This window comes from Pinus tabuliformis, chromosome J, assembly GCF_031772625.1.
Source record: "Pinus tabuliformis cultivar Carrire ecotype Pingquan chromosome J, CPIR1, whole genome shotgun sequence".
Taxonomy (NCBI): Eukaryota; Viridiplantae; Streptophyta; class Pinopsida; order Pinales; family Pinaceae; genus Pinus; species Pinus tabuliformis.
This window is the reverse complement of record NC_142295.1, coordinates 633,586,380-633,610,299: the sequence shown is the minus strand read 5'-3', so window position 1 is coordinate 633,610,299 and position 23,920 is coordinate 633,586,380. Positions and strand designations below refer to the sequence as shown.

General features: G+C 39.6%; 1 protein-coding gene across 1 annotated transcript in view; it reads right to left on the bottom strand.

The window, feature by feature from the left end:
* LOC149228537 (serine/threonine-protein kinase STY46-like) overlaps window positions 1-23,920 on the bottom strand; it is a 452,429-nt gene that overhangs the window by 249,647 nt on the left and 178,862 nt on the right. The window contains exons 10-11 of the mRNA XM_089380800.1: window positions 19,614-19,687; window positions 19,251-19,426 (exon numbers count right to left, since the gene is read on the bottom strand). Of these exons, the coding sequence (XP_089236926.1) occupies window positions 19,251-19,426; window positions 19,614-19,687 (250 nt within the window). The remainder of the gene's footprint in view (window positions 1-19,250; window positions 19,427-19,613; window positions 19,688-23,920) is intronic.

Sequence of the window (23,920 nt, the reverse complement as noted above, 5' to 3'; positions counted from 1 at the left end):
ATAACTAAAGTCTAATACTACTGATTTCCTTTGCCCCTCTAGATGTAGATGTTGGTGGAGTTGGCAGTAGACTTTGTTGTGCTCTAGAAGCTGAAGAACTAGGTGCTACATGAGGTAGACCACGTCCTCTACTTGTGACAGGGGTAAGCTTGGGTCACCTCCTCCTCCCCATTTCAGAAAAGAACAAAAAAAAAAAAATCCACGATTTTTTCATAAAAATCGGCAAAAAAACCCCGATTTTATCTTCTTTTTGAAAAAATCGCGATAAAACGATTTTATCGCAATTTTTTGGCGATTAGTGCAACACTGATTGACACTACATGAGGGCCATGATGATTTAGTAAGCTCTAGGATTTATCAAACTCCTCCATTGTCTTCAACAACAATGTGGTTCAAAGCTTCTCTGAACTGGGAGGCACATACTAAATTGGACCCTGTTCAACTAAAGCTCGACACATCTCAATAAACAAAGGAGATCATGCAACATTAAATGAAAAGAAGTCGAAATAGAGCACGAACCCAATGGTAAGATCAACCTCCTGTTGCATGTCTTCTTGAAATATCTTGTCCATTGGACCACCACTTGGAGCTGGCCTCTTTCTTGCTGGTTGAATTACAATCCTACTCCCATATCTACTAGATAGCTTTCTCAAGAACGAAAAAGAATCCTTATTTCTGTTTTCCTTGCTTGCTGCTACCACCTTCCCCAAGCCAATATTATCCTCTCCTTCCACTTTTTTAAATTTGGATGCACTCACCATTTTATGTGCTCCAAGTCCACAGTCAGGGACATGCAAATGGCCCTTAAATTGGTAGTAAGTTCTCGTCTATTGAATGTGGCCAAAATTTCTTGTCCAAAGAACAGATATTTCCACAACAGATATTTATTTTCTTGTGTGTTTTATCTTCCTACAGCAGAGTTTTTTTCAGCATTGGTAATTGCACTTGCAGTAGATGCAACACTGGCGAGATAGATGATGAGCTTGAAAGAGGGAGGGAGGGAGGTGAATCCAGTTTGCAAATACACCTAGAAAAGCAATTTGAATCCCTTCAAATCTAAAATTTATCCTGACACCCACACAACAACAAACCATGAGAGCTTCTTTCTGCATTTAAAAAAGAGAAACAAAAAACAAGTGAAAAATCTTTTTGAGAAACCCTGCAGATCTCTTTTCTCCATGGCACATGTCGAGACTTGGACACATCTAGCACACAAGTTCAATGTTGGACTAATTGTTGCACCTTTGGAAATCAATCTCGTAGACTAAACACCACCCTAAGAACAAGGGACTAACCACCCACTCGAGGTGAGGTTGCTGGTTTGGAATTTTTCTAACAACTGTAGATTTTGGTGTAATGGAAAACCTTTACATAGTATCAGAGCCTTGGCCTAGGTTTAATTCCCCGAGGGACCAAGTTACATAGGAGGTGGGATGTTGGACTAACTGCTGCAACTCTAGGAATCGATCTTGTCCACTAACTGCCACCCTAGGAACATGGGACTAAACACCCACTCAACGTGATGTTTCCGGTTTGGAAGTTTACTAACACTTGCAGGTTTTGGTGTAATGGCAAAACTTTACATTCAACACATGTTTGGCACATGTTCTGTTTTAGGACTCATGTTTTAGTGTGCCATGTGTTTGACACTCTAGATATAGACATCACACCATCATGTGTCCGACACAATGTTGCACGAAGCGCCCCCCCCAGGGTTCCAAGCCCCGAAGCACGTCCCGTACGGAAGCGCTAGGAAGCTTGGCCGAAAGCGCGCTTCCGAATTTTTTGCCGCTTCCTGGAAATTCGGAAGCGTGATATGGAAGCACCACTTCCGAAGCGTCGAAGCACGCTTCGTACGGTGCTTCGGGCATCGGAAGCGTGGCGCTTCGGAGGAGGAAGGGTACGCTTCCGAAAAAGCATTTAGAAAATCGTTTTTTTTTTCAATTTTTTTTTTAATTTTAGGTGAGTTTGCTTGTTGGGGGTGGGTCCACCTTGGGTTAGGGTGACGAATGAAGGCAAAAAAAAAAATATAGCAGATGCTCCCTCATGGTAATGTTAAATTCTTAAAGTAAAAGTGACATTCTCCTTTATTTTTCATTTTCATCCTCTTACTTAAATTTTTAACATTACCATGAAATGACTTAGGATGTTTGAGAGTGGTTCCATCCTCGTTGGACTTCACATGGAGACAATAGAATTTCATATCCTATTCAAAATTCAGCAGACTTAACAGTTTTAAGGAATTCAGGATCAATGGGATTGTGGCATTTCATTAGATTATATCAAGTATGAAGGTATGCGATTAGCATTTAATCAAGAGCACCAAGCCCTATATGTACCCTAGTGTTGGTGGTGTTAATTGTTGAACTCCTTTGTCACACGGCACGCCCTTAGCAAAAAATTACCTTTCAATCAAGTCAAAATCATTGATCAAGCATGTTAAGCTTTTTCTACCATATTTTAAGTCTTGAATTAGGTAGTTTGATCAAAATTGGGCAATGTTGACTAATATCCCTAGACAATCGAGGTAGAGGCAAAGGCTAGACAAGAGGAGAAGAATCTAGATTCTAGATGGTTGATGCATCTAAATGGTTGATGCTCGAATAATTAATCATTAATGTACAATGGATGTTATATCTATTTTGATTTATGCAAAAATATGCATGTTTCATGTCATCTACAATTAATTTGCTATTTGGGATGTTTGTTTTGAGTATAAATGCAAAAAAATATTAAAAAAAAAAAAAATATATATATATATATATAGCAGACGCTTCCGCGGACGCTTCACTTCCTAGATTTTTGGAAAATGACGCTTCCGCATCCCCGGTTCCAAAAAATGCTTCCACTTCGCCCCCGCTTCGTGCAACATCGGTCTGACATGATAGATATAGACAAAACACCCCTAAAGATCAAGTCTTGTTAATTGGTTAATCATGTTGAATATGAAGCAAAATGCAAAAACTCAAAAATAATTTGAAGAGAGCGAAAGAAGAGCTATAGAATAGAGACATTGACATATCCAAATAAGGATGATGAAATAGCAAAAGCAATGAAAAAATATCTAGATTACAAGATTACTCAAACACTACTTAAAGAGGTTATGAGATCAATGGAAGAGAAGAAACATCGTCAAACTCAAGATGAATTGAAAATCATAATGAAGAAATGAATAAAATAGTTGAAGAAACACACAATATGGTTGAAGAGGCATAAAATTCCAATGATATCAATTAAAAATGCAAACAAGAATTGAAGAAGGAAGAAATAAATTGAGGGTTGATACCATAGTTCAAATTGAAAGCGGGGAGGAGAAAATAAAAGTGAGGTCAACAATAAATACTTCAAGTAGTTGAGCTCCATCTTGAGGACATAAATGTCAAATATGGTGGTATTATATCCTATGTTACCGGATCCGGCAGAGGCAAGAGGAACATTGCCGGATCCACGGATCTGAACCGGATCCGGATACGATACACCAAAAATACGTCTAAAATACGTATTTTATAAATATACAGTTTTTGGAAACGGTAAACTTTCCCAGGATACGGATCCCGCTGGTGGCTGCCGGAAACAGTGAAATGGTCGCCGAAAAGTCAGAAAAAGCGGAATTTTTTTAGGTTTCGATTGTCGCTGTAAGTTTAGATTGTCGCTGTAAATTTATGCTATTCTGACTTTCTACCCATTAACGTTTCTAAACTCCCAGCAGCCGCAAAGATCGTTTCACGTTATGCGGGAAAATTTTTGATAGGAAGATGTCACGTTTTCTCTCTCTGATTTTATAAATTAAATATGATTCCCGAGTCTGGCACTTCAGGCAATTCGATTAATTTTGACTTCTCCTTAATCTGGATAGCTCTATTTCCATTCAGGAGAGAAATGGGAAACAATATAAATTCATATAATACACAAGCATCTGCACGCGCTCCAAGGATCCGGATAACTAGGATGCCGTGTAGGCAATAAATTAGAAGTGCATTAATAATTTCTAGAGTTTTGATTTTTATATGTTTTAAAAAAAAATATTTGGGAACCATAGATTTTTTAATATTCTTAAAATTTGACAAAAATAATTGCCTTGCCCTATGTCTTTTATATTTTTAGAATATTTTAAAATTTACTATAGCATAACCATATATATTTAAAAATTAACATATGTTTTTTATTTTTATATAAATTTAATTAATATTAATAAATGATACATTAAATATGAAATTATCTATACAATAATTATTTATTGTATGCAAAATTTATATATTTAAAAACTAACTTATCATTTTATTTTTATATTAATATAAATTTTAATTTTAAAAATAAAAGACATATTTTTAGAATATTTTAAAATTTACTATAGCGTAACCATATATATTTAAAAATTAACATATGTTTTTTATTTTTATATAAATTTAATTAATATTAATAAATGATACATTAAATATGAAATTATCTATACAATAATTATTTATTGTATGTAAAATTTATATATTTAAAAACTAACTTATGATTTTATTTTTATATTAATATAAATTTAAATTTAAATTTATTTTTTTTATTTGCTTGTACTTGACGTTTCCTTGCCGTTTCCGGATCCTGGCTTTTCAAAAAATTAGCGGATCTGTATCCGAATCCGTATCCGGATCCGAATCCTGGTAACTTAGATTATATCAAAAGAAAAAATTAATTGAAGATCAAGCACAAAAGCTAGAGCATGTCATTGTTCCCAAAAATAATATTGATGATTATGGTGTGGAAAATGAAAAAGAACTTTTTAAGGAAAAACACTAGCGACATCACCATCACCACAACAGTGTACAAGAAGGGAAAAAACAACATCCTAACCTTAAAAGAAGTTAACAGAATCAGCAGCATTTATGGAACTAGAAATTGACCAATATTTATCCAAAATGATATCATCAAGGACTAACAACTATACCAAATTGGAAAAGTTAAAACGATGCATGGAATCCAGGAAAAGAGACTATGTAACATCAAATAATCAAATATTGATGCCAGCAAGAATTAATTAATGATGGATGGACAATCCAGACACAAAAGCATAAACATTGGAGAAAAAATTAATGAAATCCTATTACCTGGTTTCATCATATGTAAAACTCTTCAAAGGGGTTGCTATGTAATGACCCTAATATGGTAAAGGGTATATGAGTGTTGAGGTCAAATGTATACTTATATGGTAGGTTGTCATTTACAAGCCTACATGGCCAATAAGTGAGAATCAATGTTTATAAGAGGTTGATACGTTCATCATTATACACAACGATTTACGATTACTATATAAGGATATATTTGGGTCATTTGGATTTCTTATTGTTAAAATTGGCAACCAGGCAAAACTCCATGTGGAGCATCTTATTTATGGCAGCTGATATTTTTCTTGGATCCCTCTCATCGAGAGGTGTAGGATTGATGATAAGTATTCATGGAGTTATGAATTTATTTGTGTTATAACACAATTCGTCAAGGTCGGCCAACAACCAAATAAACCCCTCATGTGCTCCATGTTTTAGTATAAAAGGAGATGACTTGATAGTCATTTGGACACACACTCATATTTTGATTCCTCTCCACTTGTCTTGGATTTTAGTGGAACAGAAATCTAGGAATGGAAGCCCTAGACGTTGGAGGATTGAGGCTACCCTAGCCGCAGTCAAGAAGAAGAATGTTGCCCTAATCTAAAGGACGCAAACAAGTGAGAAGCCCTAACGCTACAAGGAGGACAGCCCTAGTATCTACGCTTTCAAGAAGAAGCCCTAGCCTATACGCTGGCCTCTACGCAGCCAAGAAAGAGCTTGCCCTAAACAGCGTGGGAAAGAGAGACTGAAGGGATGAAAGGAGGCTGAGTATCTTGCTAGAAGGCCGAGGAGAAATGGAGTCGTTTGAGGGCTCGTAGACGGTGGAATAGTCCTCTAGAAAGGCTGCCGCAGGCCTGTTCTAAGGGTTGTAGGATGCCACTGTAATGAGAGGAGGGCAAAGCCATTATTAAGGGCTAGAAGGCTGCCCAAAATTATAGCGAAGGGGACAGCCTTCCCTTGGAGGGCAACCACATTAAGGACAAATTTGGGCAGATTTTAGGAGTTGTTTGGTTGGGTGTGTAAGGGCTGCCAGATTCCCTAACCAGTCACCACATACGCAACAGTGAAGGCAGCATTGGAACAACAGGGTTGTGAACAGCTACGCAATGGAGCATGGTGGAACCATGATGCATGAAAAGCAAGACAGCAAGGCTGCCATATGCCTAGAACAGCAGTGTTTCGAGCATAACTGTTAGGTACAGCAGTTACAGCAGTACAACTAGGACCGCTAATGGTACATACATATTTAGAGCAGCGTAAGTATGTTGGGACAGCAGCAATGTTGGGTTGCTGTAAGTATACTGGGATAACAAGCCGTGATGGGACAGCAGTACTAGCAGCAATGATATTGTGCCACAATGTTCAATGGGACAGCAAGGACATAGTGCTGCTAACATGCATGGGACAGCAAAGTGACATAGTGATGCTAACATGCATGGAACAGCAAGGGGACATGATGCTGCTAAGACATATGGATAGCTGCAAGGTATGGCAAGACAAAGTGGGACAACAGTTGTGACATGGCAGAAGGCACATGGTGCAATAGCAAGCATGGTGCTGCAAGCATATGAGACATGCAGTATGACAACATGGTTCAACCATGGCACATGGGACAGCAGTGCAGCATTTGGTGCAGTAGTCATGAGGTCCAGCATTGTGATCATGGGTGCAGCATGATGACGAGATGCAACACGATGATAGGTGGAGTCACCTTGGAGAATCAGTTGAAGCAGCATATCTTCAACTAATCTCATCTTCTTAGAGATGATCTATGTTTTTATAAGTCAAAGTGTTGACTTCTGTTGTAAATGTACTATCTCTCTCTCTCTCTGTTGAACTATTGAAGAACATATAAGAAGAATTGATTAAGGGTTTCCCCACATTGGGGTTTGTCCCTAGCTAGCGCCACATCTTGTGTCCTCTTGTCTTGGCTTGTCTTCTGCGATTTATGTTTATGTTCTATCTACAGTTTACTTTAATGCTGATGTGATTGCTAATCTGGAAAAGATATTGAGTTAACTGTGAAAATTGAAATAAATTGCTCTAAGCATAGAACATACCTAAAATTAACATGGTATCAGAGCTGAGGTGAAGACAAAGCCCAAGCAAGAGTGAAAGAGAAATCACCGAAGACAGTTGGGAAAGGACAATAGGATCAGTGGATTCCTCATCCCTCTTCAAATTCACCAAGGGTGAAATCGAAGCAGAGAATATTATCAAAATGGTGTAGCGGAAGCTTCTAATGGCCTACCTAAAGATCATTACAATGGAAAGTCCGGATCTAAGGGTGGAAGGAAAGGCAAAATTGGTTGTATAATAAGTCTAACCATTATGCGAAGGAGTGTCTGAATGGTAGGGAAACATCACTTGATGATGATAACAATCATTCCAGGGATATCTTCAATGATCAGAGGAATGGTAGGTAATGCAGGTCATCAAAGAAATGACCTCTTCAAGAAAGCAAGGAACCCCAGGTATGAAGAATCAAATGTTGTTTCTGACAAGATAAAGAAGCATTATCTTGTATTGGCCCTCTCCTTCATATTCTTTGGGAATCTGCCTTTTTGATTATAGTGCTTCAAGGCACTTCATCGGATTGAAGGGTGCTCTTTCTAATTTAGTAGAGATGGAACAATCGTGGAATTATACTTGAAGTCGATGCCACCTATCCCGGAAAGGTTGTAGGGAATGTTACCCCTCAATTGAATGAAGGTAACTCTATTCCTTTACAGAATCTCTTTTATGTACCTGATCACTAGAAGAACCTTGTGTCCATTTCGGCAAAGGAAGTCAAAGGTTACAGGGTGGCATTCATTGAATGGAAAGGTACGTATTTGAAAGTGGAATTTTCATGGATGCTTTTACTCATGAGTTCAGGGTTCGCAATTTGTATCAAGTTGTTGGAAGTCCATTGGGGACCATGTTAGTTGTCACATCTCATCTATAGCACCAGAGGTCTGCTTATGAGGCCCTACCCGATGTGAGTTAGATGGTGACTCAGATGCCTGAATTCAAGAAGAGCATGAAGGTACATGTCTGAGATGTACCGAAGGAAAATCTTACAAGGGGACTATTCCCCTCATGCAGCAGGTCCACAAGTTTGGAACAACCCGAGGAGTTTGAGATTCATGATCGGGAATCTCAGGTATACAGGTGGAAGAAAGCCCTCCATGGCTTGAAGCAAAACAGCCCAGGCATAGTATGAGAGAATTGATAGCTGTCTGATGAAGCTGATATTCACTAGGAGTGAAGCCGATCCAAAACATTGCTCAAAGGTTGTGGATGATCGACCTCTCATACCGGCACCTTCTGAAGACGACCTACTTCTGACAGGTGCAGACCCTCTCATTTGCAGAAGTAAGAGGGAGTTGGATTCCGGATTTGAAATGGTGAACAACAAGCCCGCAACTACCTCGATGGAGCTTAACTTTTAGAAGTTATATGGTGGTGATGTCGGACCAGCTTTAGGAAATGCCTCTGAGTTTCATAAACTCATTCGCAGTGATGTTCTTGGTGAACTTTCGTCCGGATATATGTTTTGCAATTAGCATGGTGAGCTCATATAGTTGAGCCTCACTAGATTGGTGCCAAGAATCTTCTCAGATATCTTCGGAGCACAATCCCTCATGGATTGAGATACACTACCGGAAATGTGAAGCTGCATGATTATTCGAATGTTGACTGGGCAGGCAGTGTGGAGGATCGCAAGAGCACTTCTGAGTGTTGGTTCTCTTTGGATTTTGCTTCGATATCATGGATAAGCAGGAAGCAAAAGTCAGTTGCTATAAGCACTGTTGAGAGTGAATGCATAGCTACGAGTATGATCTCGTGTGAAGCTGCCTGGTTGTGGAAGCTCTTCAGCAAGCTATTTGTACACATGATGGATACCACCGTGATCCTCTGTGTCAACCAAGGGGGGATTCGATTGTTGAGGAATCTCATATTCTATGATTGCTCCAGCAAATAGACATCAGATACTACCTTATTAGGGATATGGTACGTCGATGAGCGAGGAGGCTCCATCGCATTGAGACTGATGTACAGGTCACAGACATTCTGTCAAAGCCCCGGGGAAAGGTCAAATTTGTGACTTTCCCGAACGACTTGGAGTCATTGAGAGACCCTCTTATGAGGGTCCTGCATGTTGCATGCATTGAGCTCTGGGAGCTCTGGGGGGCTTGGGGTACTTACTGGAGCAACACGCGACCATAGGGCAACTCACCCTCCCCTAATGGTGCGTTGTGTACAGGGTGAATGGCTCAGCCTTCCCCTGTGATACCCCGAGGCGACTTAGGGACAGGATGAATGGTTCTCCTATCGAGGCATCCTACCCATGCAGTCTGGGACTCATGGGAAGTACCTCTCATCTAGCCAATGAGCAGGGAAATGGGGTTAGGGACCATAGTAGTACTATCGATGGACGCATCATTGTACCTACCGTACTCCCTATGCTAGGATGACCTCCATTGATCTAGGATCAATGAAACTGATCTGGGACCAATGTGAGTGGTTTGAGACACTCTCTTGTGATATTGATCAGGGATCAATAAAACTAACTTCGAGTCAGTAGAGAATGGTATGTTACATTCTCAATCAATTCTTCTTTTTCATGGTTCAGCAGAGCAATGCAGGGCACTGATGGCAGAGATAGTACACTAGGACACATGTATCAGTGAATGGAGTTCTCCCTAGTTGAGAGGGAGTGTTAAAGTTGGCAACTAGGGCCAAACTCCATGTGGTTCATCTTATTTATGGCAGCTGATATTTTTCTTGGATCCCTCTCATCGAAAGGTGTAGGATTGATCTAAAGATCATCCGATTCCAATAAGTATTCATGAAGTTATGAATTTATTTGTATTATAAGACAATTCGTCAAGGTCGGCCAGCAACCAAATAAACGCCTCATGTGCTCCACGTTTTAGTGTAAAAGGAGATGACTTGATAGTCATTTGGAGTCCCACTGTTTTAAAATCCGGTCGTTTCGACTCCGATTCGGCCGAGTTGGTCTGAGTCATAGCCCAACTGGGTAGACTCGGCCTTTGAACTGGACCGGCCGGCCGGGTCATTACGAGCCAGCTGAGTTGGCTAACGACTCGGTCGGCTCGGTAACAACCCGTCCAGCTCGATAACAGCGGCCGGTCAAGTCAATTCAGTGGCATGTTTTTTTTTAAATTTCATTTTTGGGGACTCCCTGGGCTTCCCTGTCTGACTCATGGATTTCCATGTCTGACTCTGATCCCTAGTATTGATATGTTATTCATAGTAATGTTAAATTCTTAAAGTAAAAGTGACATTCTCCTTAATCTTCATTTTCATCCTTTTACTTAAATTTTAACATTACCATGAAATGACTCAGGATGTTTGAGAGTGGTTCTGGCCTCATTGGATTTCATATGGAGAAAGTAGAATTTTAGATTTCATTCAAAATCCAGCAGACTTATCAATTTTTCAGGATTTCAGGATTGGGGGATTGCAATGTTTCCATTGAATTTTGTCATGTATTAGGGTATGGAACTCGTATTTAATCGAGAGCACCAATCCCTCTATGTACCTTGATGTTAGGTGACATTGGTTGTCAAACTCCTCCGGGATTTGCTCCCAAACCGAGAGCTTCTGAAAATGTCGTTCCCGCTCCCGTTTTCGCTCCCGCTCGCGCTCCCAAGTAACACTGAGCCAGATGATGTTGGCAACTCTAGCAGTAGCCAATAGTACTGGTCACAGACTTTTGTTGTAGAGGCCATTTCTAGCCTCCTTGGTTATGTGTTTTTGTTTTGATCTCTATATCATCATCGTGTGTGTATTGGACAGTGCACTGGATACCATTTTGACATAATGGATATAGTCATGAGCCTACTTTGATCATATGTTGTCTTCTATCTATATTCTAATGTTGTGTGTTTGGAAACATGAATGAAACTCTTTAAAATTATGTGTTTTTATAAAAATAAATATTTAATGTATTTTATACAATGACTGAGTCATTGAAATCGAGCCGGCCGAGTTGATACTGAGTCCGAGTCGGAGTCGGAGTCGGAATCGACCCTCGGCCGAGTCGGAGTCAGAGTCGGAGTTTTAAAACATTGATTTTCACACACACTTCTATCTTGATTTCTCTCCACTTGTCTTGGGTTTTAGTGGAAGAGAAATCTAGGAGTGGAAGCCCTAGATGCTGGAGGATTGAGGATGCCCTAGTCGCACTCAAGAAGAACGTTTCCCTAATCTAGAAGACGCAGTCAAGTGAGAAGCCCTAACGCTACAAGGAGGACAGCCCTAGTATCTAGGCTTTCAAGAATAAGCCCTAGCCTATATGCTGGCCTCTACGCAACCAAGAAAGAGGTTGCCCTGGACAGCGTGGGAAAGAGAGACTGAAGGGATGAAAGGAGGACGAGTATCTTGCTAGAAGGCCGAGGAGAAAGGGAGTTGTTTGAGGGATCGTAGAGGGTGGACCAGTGCTCTAGAAAGGTTGTCGCAAGCCTGTTTTAAGGGTTGTAGGATGCCACTGTAATGAGAGGATGACAGAGCCATTATTAAGGGCTAGAAGGCTGCCCAAAATTATAGCGAAGGGGACAGCCTTCCCTTGGAGGGCAACCGCATTAATTAAGGTCAAATTTGGGCAGATTTTAGGAGCCGTTTGGTTGGGTGTGTAAGGGCTGCCAGATGCCCTAACCAGTCACCACATAAGCAACAGTGAAGGCAACATTGGAACAACAAGTTTGTGGACAGTTAGGCAATGGAGAATGGTGGAACCATGATGCATAAACAGCAAGACAACAAGGCTGCCATATGCCTAGAACAATAATGTTTTGGGCATGATTGTTAGGTACAACAGTTACAGCAGTACAACTAGGACAGCTAATGGTACATACATATTTAGAGCAGCGTAAGTATGTTGGGACAGTATCAATGTTAGGTTGTCGTAAGTATATTGGGATAACAATGTTCAATGGGACAGCAAGGACATAGTGTTGCTAACATGCATGGGGCAGCAAAGTGACATAGTGATGCTAACATGCATGGAACAGCAAGGAGACATGATGCTGCTAAGACATATGGGACAGCTGCAAGGTATAGCAAGACAAAGTGGGACAACAGTTGTGTCATACCAAGTAGTAACTCCACAAAATTCAATTCATATTATTCCTTTAGGTTGGTCTTTATTATATACATGAGGGAGACTGTTCACTTCATCTCCCGATGACTGTTCATATTTCTTATTATTTATTTACATTAATTATATTTATTCACCCAATCCTGATGATTAGGTGTCAACATTCCCCCCTTAATCTGAAGGGATGTTGGTGAGTCCAAGCATCATTCTGAATCATTCAAGCTTTTCTCTTCCAAGCGCTTTGGTGAAGATCTCTGCAATTTGCTCATTAGTGGAACAATGACGGAGATGGATTGTTTTGGCCTCAACATGATGTCGAATCAAATGATATTTAGTATTGATGTGCTTCGTTCGATCATGGAACTTTGGGTTCTTGGCCAACTTTATTGCAGAGGTATTGTCAATCATGAGTGGAGTTGATTGTATTTGTTTTACCTGCAAATCTTCAAGAATTTTCCTGAGCCACACAATTTCTTTTGTTGCCTCAGCCGCTGCCACGTATTCTTCTTCTATTGTGGAATCTGTTGGAACTGAATGTTTGCGTGATCTCCAGGAGACAGCTCCTGATCCAAAACTCATAGCATATCCTAAAGTAGATACCTCAGTTTCTTTGTCTCCATCGAAGTCTAAATCAGAGTATCCAATCAAACTGAAGTCGTCCACCTGAGTATACTTCATTCCAAAGTCTTGAGTTCCCTTCAAGTACCTTAGAACTCTTTTTACAGCTGACCAATGTCCTTCACAAGGCTTTTGCATAAACCTGGAGAGGATTCCAACAATAAACGAAATGTCTAGTCTGGTAGTAGTTAGGTAGTTGAGACTTCCTACAAGCTGTCTATACTTTGCTGCATTCTCAAATTCTTTTCCTTCAATAGATGTGAGCTTTAAGTTTTGTTCCATTCTGTCATGCCAAACCTGTTCAACAGATCTCCAATGTACTTCTTTTGAAAAAGAAATATGGACTTCGGATGTTGAGTTACTTCAATACCAAGATAGTAATGAACATGGCCCAAATCAGTGATTTCAAAACTTTTCCCCAATTCCTTCTTTATGGATGCAATGTAGCTTTCATTGTTCCCTGTCATCAAAAGATCATCTACATATACAACAAGATATACAACTGTTTTGCCAACTTTCTTAACAAATAAAGTTGCATCATCAAGATCATAATGTTTGGAATTGAGTTTCAGAAGATGCTCAGTTAGTTTTTCATACCAGGCTCGCGGTGCTTGTTTGAGGCCATACAAGGATTTCACAGTTTGCATACTTTTTGTTCATTTCCCTTCACAGCAAATCCTTCAGGCTGGGACATAAAAACATTCTCTTTTAGATCTCCATTCAAGAAAGCAGTTTTTACATCCATTTGATGGACTTTCCAATCGTTCTGAGTTGCTAGGGCAAAGAGTGTCCGGATGGTAGCCCATTTTGCTGTGGGGGCAAAAGTCTCCTCATAATCGACCCCTTCCTTCTGTGCAAAACCTTTTGCCACAAGCCTGGCTTTGTGCTTGTCAAGTGAGCCATTAGCGTTATACTTGTTCTTGTAGACCCACTTGCAACCAATTGGTTTGGTTCCTAATGGAGGATCAACCAGCTTCCAAGTGTCATTCTTTATGAGGGCATCATACTCCATTTACATCGCTTCTTTCCATTCATCATGATAAGCAGCTTCTTTGAAGGAAGTTGGTTCAAAATATGTAGACAAGTTCAATTCACAATCATAAGAAACATCCATATCAAAAGGTGAATTAGAGTCATCTACATCACCTCCATTTTGCTGGTTTGAATTTCTAGTTCCTGTCTTTCCAACCTCATCAGGATGAACACTTTCAAGTGTTTTTATTAGCCACTTTGGGGGACCTTTCTCAGATGGTCAAGGCTGCTCCGTTGATTGAGTTAGGACTGAATCAAGATTGAGTCTCCCAATTCTATCAATCACATCACTTAAAGCATCATCTGTTGTTGGAGTTTCATGCGGGGGAGAGAGTTCTTTAGAAGAAAATTCCACATGTTGATCTAGTATAGGAATCCCCCCTTCAAGATGTGGAATCTGATTATCAAATTCTTGAAATGATTTTGCATTTGCAAATCTATCCAAGTGATCAAGTTGACGCTCAACAACATTGTCGGTTTTGGATGATTTAAGAAAAATTACATCTCTAGATACAACAAACTTTATATTGACTTCATCATAGAGATAGTATTCTTTGGAGGTGTTTGAATACCCCAGGAAGATACACTTACGACTTCTTGCACCAAGTTTGTTTTTATGTACCTTCGATATCAAGGCGTAATGGGTGGAACCAAAGACCCTGAGAATGCTTTACTGAAGGAACGTGCCCGTACCACATTTCATATGGAGTCTTGTTTCTAATAGCATTAGATGGACATCTATTCTTTATATATGCAGCACATAGAACAGTATCAGCCCAAAACATTATTTTTACATTTTTGAAGAAGAGCATGGAGCGTACCATATTTAAGATTGTCCTATTCATTCTTTCAACTACACCATTCTGTTGGGGATTATAAGGCGCAGTTGTTTGATCCCATGTTGGTGAAGATAGTTTTCAAATTCATTTGATGTGTATTCTTTTCCATTATCAGTGCGAAGAGACCCAATATGAGATTGTGCATCATTTTCAATCCATTTATGAAAGTTCTTGAATGTTTGAGAAGCATCAGATTTGTTCTTCAATAAATAAACCCAACACATTCTGGTGTAGTCATCAATAAATGTCATCATATATTTATTTCCATTTGCAGAAGGAACAGGCATTGGACCACATAACTTTGAATGAATGAGTTCAAGTTTTCTATGTGCTCTTGAATGTGAATCATGAAAACATTGTTTGCTATGCTTTCCTAGAATGCAAGCATCACACTGCTTAAATTTCCTAGGAATTGTAGGCAAACCAGCGACACCATTTTTCTTCAACAAGCGGAGGCTGTCATAGTTCAAATGTCCAAATCTAGCATGCCATAATAAACTTGATGGAAGTGTACCTTCTTCATAATGAGAATTGTATGAGAAATGTTGTGCACAAGCAGAGGTACCTTGCAGCTTGAGAAGCCTTTCTTCTTCTATTCCCCTCATGACAAGTGAGTGGTCAGATGCTTTTCTCACCTCAAGCTTGCCATCAAACATATGAATGGAGTGACCTTGCTAGTGGATGTGGACCAAGGACAACAAGTTTCTCTTCAGTTGTGGGAGATATAGAACATGATGCAGAAGAAAGTCTGGAAGACCAGGCAATTTAAGCCTGATTGTGCCAAGCCCTGATGGCTTGATTTTTGATTGGTCTGCAAAGTATACTGCTCCATCAACATTGTCAGTAAATTCTTCAAAAAATATTTTCTATGAGTCATGTGGCAAGTTGCTCCTGAATCAAGCAACCAATCATTTTTCCAAGAAGCAAGTGAAGCATTAAATAAATCTTCATTTACTCCAATATTACATTGTGCCACAACATAGTGAGCGGATTCAGGTGCTTTACCTTTGTCTGTGTCATTATTTTTACCTTTCTGTTGGTTTCTTTGCTGCTCAATTTTGTCCCATGGTAACTTGCATGTAGAGGCATCATGTGATCCATTTCTTTTGCAGCGTATGCAGTGCAAATCTGCCTTTTCTCCTTGAGAGTGTCTACCCCCCTGCCTCTGAAATATCTTCCTCTTCCTCTTCAACCACCTCTTCCTCTGGAAGAATCTTGAGCAAGATTATTTTCTTTATGAGCAAGGCACACAGCCTCTTCAGAAGATTCAGGGGTTGTCTTCTTTCCAAAAGCTTTCTCTCTTTCAGCAAATTTTTTCATAAGAGAGTCAAAGATAATATCTTTGAGATTTCCATTTGCTTGCAATGACTCAAGATAATTGGAGTAAGTAGGATAAAGTGCCTTGAGAAAAGCGATAAGAGGAATATCCAATTCAACCTTAGTGGATTTGATATCATGCATTATAGATTTTACTTCGGATGCAAGAGCAAGAAGATCATTATTTTGTAATTCAAGAGTGAAGAGTTTAATCATGAGTTGAACAACTTCAAGTGCAGAATGTGAGTCATAGAGTTCTTTCAGCTTTTGTAAGGCTTCGAAAGCAGTTGAAAATGGCGAAATATGGCAACTCACCTCTTCATTTACAGATGCTGCAATTAATGCATAGGCTTTGTTGTTCTTATTTTCCCAAATGGCGAGCTCTTTGTCTGAGGTAGGTTGTTCTGGTTCTTTGTCTCCGTCTCCAATACACACTCCTTTCCACAACTCATTGAAAATGAGGGTGTGTTTTATCATCCGGGACCACTCAGGATAGTTCTCCTTGCCAGTGAGAACTATTCCCACAATAGATATAATTGAATGCATACTGTAACAAAAAAAAACTTCTGCTGGCAAAATGTGCTGAATGTTTACAATGATATCAAGCGATATATATATGGGCGGTATCTCAATGTAAAAAACCATACACCAGAAATATCATACACAAAGTTCCACTCAAACTGATTTTGATTTTCAATGACCCAGAAAAGGTGCATAGAGGGAATCCCAGGCCTCCTTAGATAGGACCCTTGAAGTAGTCCACGATATCAGATTTTTTATTTGAGACGTTAGGGCAGCCAGTTCACCAAAGAGTCATCGGCCACGCCAACACCCGTGGGTTAAAAACATTTACAAGGCCTTAGATGTCACAGGCATGCCGACATGCCATGCCCGATAAATAACAAAAATGGCTTTTGAAATTCATTGGCCATAACATGATTACCACTGAGGAACATCCAACGGAATTTCACAACTCTGTAAGAAAGGCAGGTGTCAATGTAAAAAACAGAAGCGAAATCGCAGTGGCACCACAATGATATGAAGTGATATATATATTATGGGCGGTATGTAACAACGTTCAACCAATGTAATACGACCCACCAACCTTGGAGCAGAATAATAGAACACATATAAATATATATCAGAACGGAAAGTAGTATACCATTACAGGAGAGAAGGGTGCTCTTCCTAATCTTAATTCAGCCAGAGGGTTTGAGGTCATCGATGCTATCAAGACAGCCCTCGAGAGTTCTGCAACGCCACTGTTTCTTGCGCAGATATTCTCGCTCTTGCTGCTCGGGATTTAGTCTACCTTGTAATATATTTTGGCAAGTGTAGATGGGGAGAAGAGATGGCACCACACTCTTCCACTTCGGCGCTCTCCAGGAACAATCCTTCGCCAACCGCTCTTCGAGTTCTTTTCTTCTAGGTTTTACCGTTGCCGAAACGTTCTCCTCGCTTCCTCCCGAGATCGATACGCCATCTGGCACCTTGAGCAGCAGATTATACCATTGTCAGGACAGCGGATTATATGAATCAGGATTATATGTCAGGGCAGCGCAGCGTTATATGCATCAGAATTATATGTCAGGGCAGTGCAACATTATATGCATGTGATTATGAATTAAAAAACCGGTCAGAGAAGAGCAGAGGGGGCAATTATGCCCAGCCCAGGGAGCGCAGAGAGCCCAGAGAGAAAATATGGCAGAAAAACTGATACAAGGAGTTACAACTAATTTTAGGAACTTGGGACCTGTGCTCTGATACCATGTCAGACCAGGTAGTAACTCCACGAAAATCAATTCATATTATTCCTTCAAGTTGGTCTTTATTATATACATGAGGGACACTGTTCACTTCATCTCCCGATGACAGTTCATATTTCTTATTATTTATTTACATTAATTATATTTATTCACCCAATCCTGATGATTAGGTGTCAACAAGTTGTAACATGGCAGAAGGCACATGGTACAACAGCAAGCATGGTGCTGCAAGCACATGAGACATGCAGTATGACAACATGGTTCAACCATGGCACATGGGACAGCAGTGCAGCATTAGGTGCAGCAGTCATGAGGTCCAGCATTGTGATGATGGGTGCAGCATGGTGCAGCACGGTGAGGTGCAGCATGATGATGAGATGCAACACGATGATAGGTGAAGGAGTCACCTTGGAGAATCAATTGAAGCAGCATGTCTTCAACTGATCTCATCTTCTTAGAGATGATCTATGTTCTTATAAGTCAAAGTGTTGACTTTTGTTGTAAATGTACTATCTCTCTCTCTCTCTCTTTGCTAAACTATTGAAGAACATATAAAAAGAATTGATCAAGGGTTTCCCCACATTGGTGTTTGTCCCTGGCTAGCGCCACATCTTGTGTCCTCTCGTCTTGGCTTCTCTTCTGCGATTTATGTTTACATTCTATCTGCAGTTTACTTTAATGCTGATGTGATTGCTAGTCTAGAAAAGATATTGAGCTAACTGTGAAAATTGAAATAAATTGTTCTAAGCATCGAACATACCTAAAATTAACACTTATAATATCTAAAAAATTATTGTATAGCTCATCATAATAACACTTTTAGGAGTTGTGCTCCGCACCCATATTTGTTGTACATTATGTGCATGCAAGTTTACCATGGATCACTGTGATTTATCTTCATCACATTTTATGTTGTCGTGCTACTCAAATAAAAATAAACAAATAAAAGAAAGGCTTCCACATTAATAACTACATAGTGAATAAGTACCTTCTTACAAAATATTCCTTAAAGAAAAAAGGCCAAATTTTGCCAGCACTAACATCTCTTTACATAGTAAAACCTCCATTCTAGCTGTCAAATATTAAATATATATTAAGAAAAAGAAATTCTGGGTCAAAAGAAAAGTTCAAATTGTAGAAGAGACAATTTTTGACAAAGAACGGCATAAGGAAATTATGCAGAAATGAACCCCGAGAGGAGGTGATTATATGAATGTAATTTGGTTAAATTGTCTTTGAAAGTGTCCTGGCAGCAGACTTAGGCATTCTCATCATCAAGTATGTTGAGTTTGCTATAACGCAGATTGCATGTGGCCAAAATAACTATCATATCTACCAAGCATCCATAATAAGTTAAATAGCAAGAGGAAGACTACACCCTATCGATAAAAGATGCCAGAGAAAAATGGAATCTGGACCAAAATTTAATTACAGGTAAGATTCCTTGAAATGAATATCAGAAATAAAAGAAACCTACCTCATTTTCATCCATCAAGAGATTGGCCGCTTTAAGGTCTCGGTGAATAATATTATTTTGGTGCAAGTAGTCCATGCCTTTAGATACATCAATTCCAACCTTAAGAAGAGCTGGCAGCTTGAAAACGCCTTTCTGCTTGTGCAGATAATCATAGACACTACCACCAGACATAAACTCTGAAGGCAAGACATCACATTCAATCCGCTAACACTTCAATTCACATCCCACAAACTGTTAAAATGTGAATGCAAAACTCTTTGACTGTATTTGCTCTTTGAGAACCAGAAATATACAGATAAATAAACATATAACCTTGAATTTTAAAAATTGGGAGATTTCTAATTTCACTAATTGCATATATACCTGTTATAATGCACAAATTCGGTGGCCTTGTGCAAGCACCAATAAACTGAACCACATTCTTATGCCGAACTTTCCTGTAATTAAATGTTCACAAACCATACATGTCACTGTACAAAAACTCAGTATACTAATCTGATGTCTAATTCCCAAATTATTATCTTTAAAAAAGAAAATTCATATGAACATAGTAAAAGAGAGACTTCATATGAAGTAAGACAAAGACTAAGCAATATGCCTTGTCCTTGATCAATCATGAAAAGGGATTGGAAGACCTCTCTAAACTTTAATGATAAGGGGAAGAAATATATGTTCTATGGAGTCATTGGTCATCAAATATGAAATAGAGGTTAAAGATCACGAGTGAGCTCGAGTTAGATCTGCTGCACAACAATTGCAACAAGGTATCAAATGTCAGGTGCCAAGTACAGTATTGGGAATTTAATCTGAGAAAATCTGTCCAATGGCATACATGCAATGCCTGCTTATAAGCTATCAAGTTTTGTAAGGCCGTGGACTAGGTATAATGATGTCATATTTGAGAACAACTTTAAGGATCTCCACTCTATAGAGATAAGTGACACAGTTTAGATCAGGTCATTTTCAATGATGAGAATGCTTCAAAAATTTTGCTTTGAGAGACATACACAATTTTCTGCTCTACCAATGATATTCTAGGCTTATGCATCAGCCCAATTATTCTAAATTATTACCACTTTCTCTATGAGCACACAATTCCCCAGGCACTATGCAGGCTGAGTTTAATCATAATGTATATCATCAACATTTTTCAGGCTGCCTTTGTAAATACATTAGATTCATTCTAATGGGCTTACTATGACTATGGTGTAAATTCATTTATATCCAATTGGGATCAATAATTTAGAGCATCCAAGGAGATTTTCCTAGAGGACAATCATAGCCTCTTCAACTTCCCCCATCCAAAGAGCGTAATCCAGGGTTTTAAGGGGCATGCCAATATAGTTTTCGGTGTGATAGCTAAGTTGTAGAAAACACCCACCCAAGCTGTGTACCAGTCCTGAAACACATGGAAACCAGTACGAAAAGGCCTGGAAACACCCCTGGGGCCTGGTCGTACTGTATGACATTTCCCAATTTGAAAAGGTCACATGGTAAGGCCAGCAGCGTTTCTAGGCTGTTTTGGCGAAAACAGCAAAGGTGTTTGCGATTGGTTGGCCTTATGGGTCTGTTCAAGCATCCATGAAGGACATGGGACCCTTGGATAGAAACACATTTAATTAATGACTAATGAATGCATCTAATCATTCTACAAAATTGATTTACTGATTTTTACAATCATTGAAAAAAATTAGAATTCCCTAGACACCCTGTTAATTTCTAACCCTAGCAACCTGATCAGTGATTAATTACTTACTAGCATATCAGATCTACTGAATAAAAAACATGGCTGAGATTTTAACATATAGACAAAATATAACAATAGAAGCAAACTAAAAACATAAATCTCAATCACATGCACATATAATTTCTTCCTTCAGAATATATTGTTTCATTAATTAAGTCTACAGCATATAAGAGCTCCCTTCCTGGGACAGGGATAATGGCCCTCTAGGGAAAAATACCAATACAACAACTTAGAATTGATTCAATTAATCAAACCCTTGATCTGTCCTTCGATCTAATGGCTGATCTGAATCCTTCCCTTCCTGCCCCTTGCACTCTTCCTCGAACCCTGCACACTTTGATGAAAGTCCTCCATCCAACCACTAAGATCACACTCTCACTATGTCTTGTGCCCAAGATGTGTGTCTCCTCCCTTAGTCTAGCCTTCCCTTGATGAGTTTGAGTTATTCACTGAATCCACGACCCTGATCTCCAAAGTAATTGACAGTTGAGATTAGATCTCAACATCAGTTGAGATCAACAATTGAAATTCATGTAATTTACTAATGCAAATAACCTTTGCATTTCATAAGTGAGTTAAGTACCTGCCAGAGCTACTCTCATTAAGAGTCCCTCTTAGCAAGGAAGGTACTTCCTGCAGAGCCAAGTGGAATTGGTTGTCCCTCCAATCCTAGCACAATGTCCCATGCATCATCTTTCATCATGGCTTTCCTCAAAACATCCTGGCCTGCTACCTCTTCAATGACGCTACTCATCGATGCCATATAGTTTGGAAACTTCTTCGAAGGCCTACACTCCCTGAATGTTCTCCTAGGAACCTCTACATGCTCCTGAACATCCCTCAATGTCAGCTCAAACCATATGGATCTCCAAAAAGAACTAGGAGGAGTTACTCACATTTCCCCACCTAAACATTGACTCCCTAAACTAGAAGCCTTTTGCGTGCTTCTCTACCTTCAGAGCCTCCCACTCCTTGTCCTTTGTCACTTCTAGTGGCAACTAATGAAACTTCCTAGATGCCAAGTTCTCCTCAAACTTAACATCCCTGCTCACAATTGTCTTCCTCCGTGCTAGTATGAAGATCCTATATGCTTTTGAAGCCTCACTATACTCGAAAAATATCCCCTTCTATCCTGAAGGCTCCAACTTCATCCTCTTCTCCATAGGAACATGGATGTAAATTGGACAACCAAAGATCCTCAAGTGTCCTATCTTTGGCTTTCACCCCTGTGAATGCCTCCTCAGGAGTCTTGTCCCCCAATATCTTATGAGGACTCATACTCTACACATTATTGTAGTGTTATGCCTCTTCCGAAAGAAACACAGGAAACTCCTAGTACTATAGCATAGCCTTGGAAAATTGATGATGGACTGATACTTTCTCTCCACACCCCCATTTTGCTGAGAGTTGTACGACACTGTCATTTCCCTCTTAATCCCTACCTCCTTGCAAAAATCCTTTAAGTCATTGGAGGTGTACTCTCCCCCATTATCTAACCTCAAGACCTTGATCTTCTTGCTTGTTTGGTTCTCCACCTGGGCCTTGAACTCTTGGAACCAACTAAAGACCTCATCCTTGGTCTTCATGAAAAAATCCAAGTTTTCCTGCAACAATAATCAATAAACGTGACATAGTATTCGGTTGCTTGCACTAATGCCACTGACATTGGCCCACACAGATCTAAGTGAACGAGATTCAATATTCACTTGCACCTACTCTTGCTACTAGGAAAAGCAATCGTGGCAATCTTTACAAGTTCACACCCTTTGCAAATGCCTTGTTCCTGAATGCAGAAATTTGGGAGACTAGTGACAATCTCCCTTAGGATCGGCAACGCCCTGTAATGCAAGAGTCCCATCCTCCTATGCCATACCTCAAATAGGTTGTCATTGTCATGTTCCAATAGATTGTTACCCACCAAAACTGGGTAACTCCATAGCAAAAAATTCTTCTCCTATCTTGGCCAGCCAGCCAGCAGCCCTACACATTACTTAGTTATGATGATATGCCACATTCCTCTGCCATTTGCATTGCTCATACACCTCTCACCATCTGATATTCCTATTGAAGGAAGGTCGGTCGTCACTCGACAAGTACTTTAACCATTTTGTAATCAAGCACTTTTACTTAATGCTTCGAGCATTCTAACATGGATAAAAGAGTGATTTGGGTGATTGAGCAATCTTGATTGTAAAATTGTTCTCTCATCTTACCAAGGGGTAGTCTTTTACCCTAGTCCGGTGGGACTCTAAGGCCTTAGTGTTACATGAGGGGCACTACTTAAGAAACTTGGATTGTAGTGTGTCCATAACCATTCCATACTTACCACTCTTCACTACTCCCTTGATTTCACATCCATGCTTCAGGTTTGTTGTCATTGGTTCATTGGGATTTGGCACCCTCATATCTGCATCCTTGAGTCAGGAATGAAAAACTTTCCCTAGAGGTTGATGCAACTAAAAGAAAGGTAAAAGCATGAGATGGCCACAATAATAGAAAAAGAAAAGTCAAAATACAAAAGATGGTTGAGACAATAATTAGCGCGTGGGAAAAAGTTTGGCATGGTCTCTACCCCGCTCATCAACCATCACCCGTCCCTGATCACTAGATACTTCATCACATAATAATGTAACCCTTGCATGTCCCAACCCTAATGAGTGAGAAACTAACTCATTCTTAAGGCATAAATATATGCTATGTCATTAAAAGCAAGCTTGGACACTTATGTTGTGCTCCTTATTAAAGCATTAACAAAAAGAAGTAAAAGGTGCACTAGAGGGGTGGAAAAAGCAGGCTGAGGAAAGGTGTAACTCATGCCTCCATGATTTCTACCTCCATACATTTACACACTCAAGATTATGGACCTCTATCAGCGAGTCCCATGTCCATGGCACCAAGCAACGAAACCTTTTCCTTTTGTTTC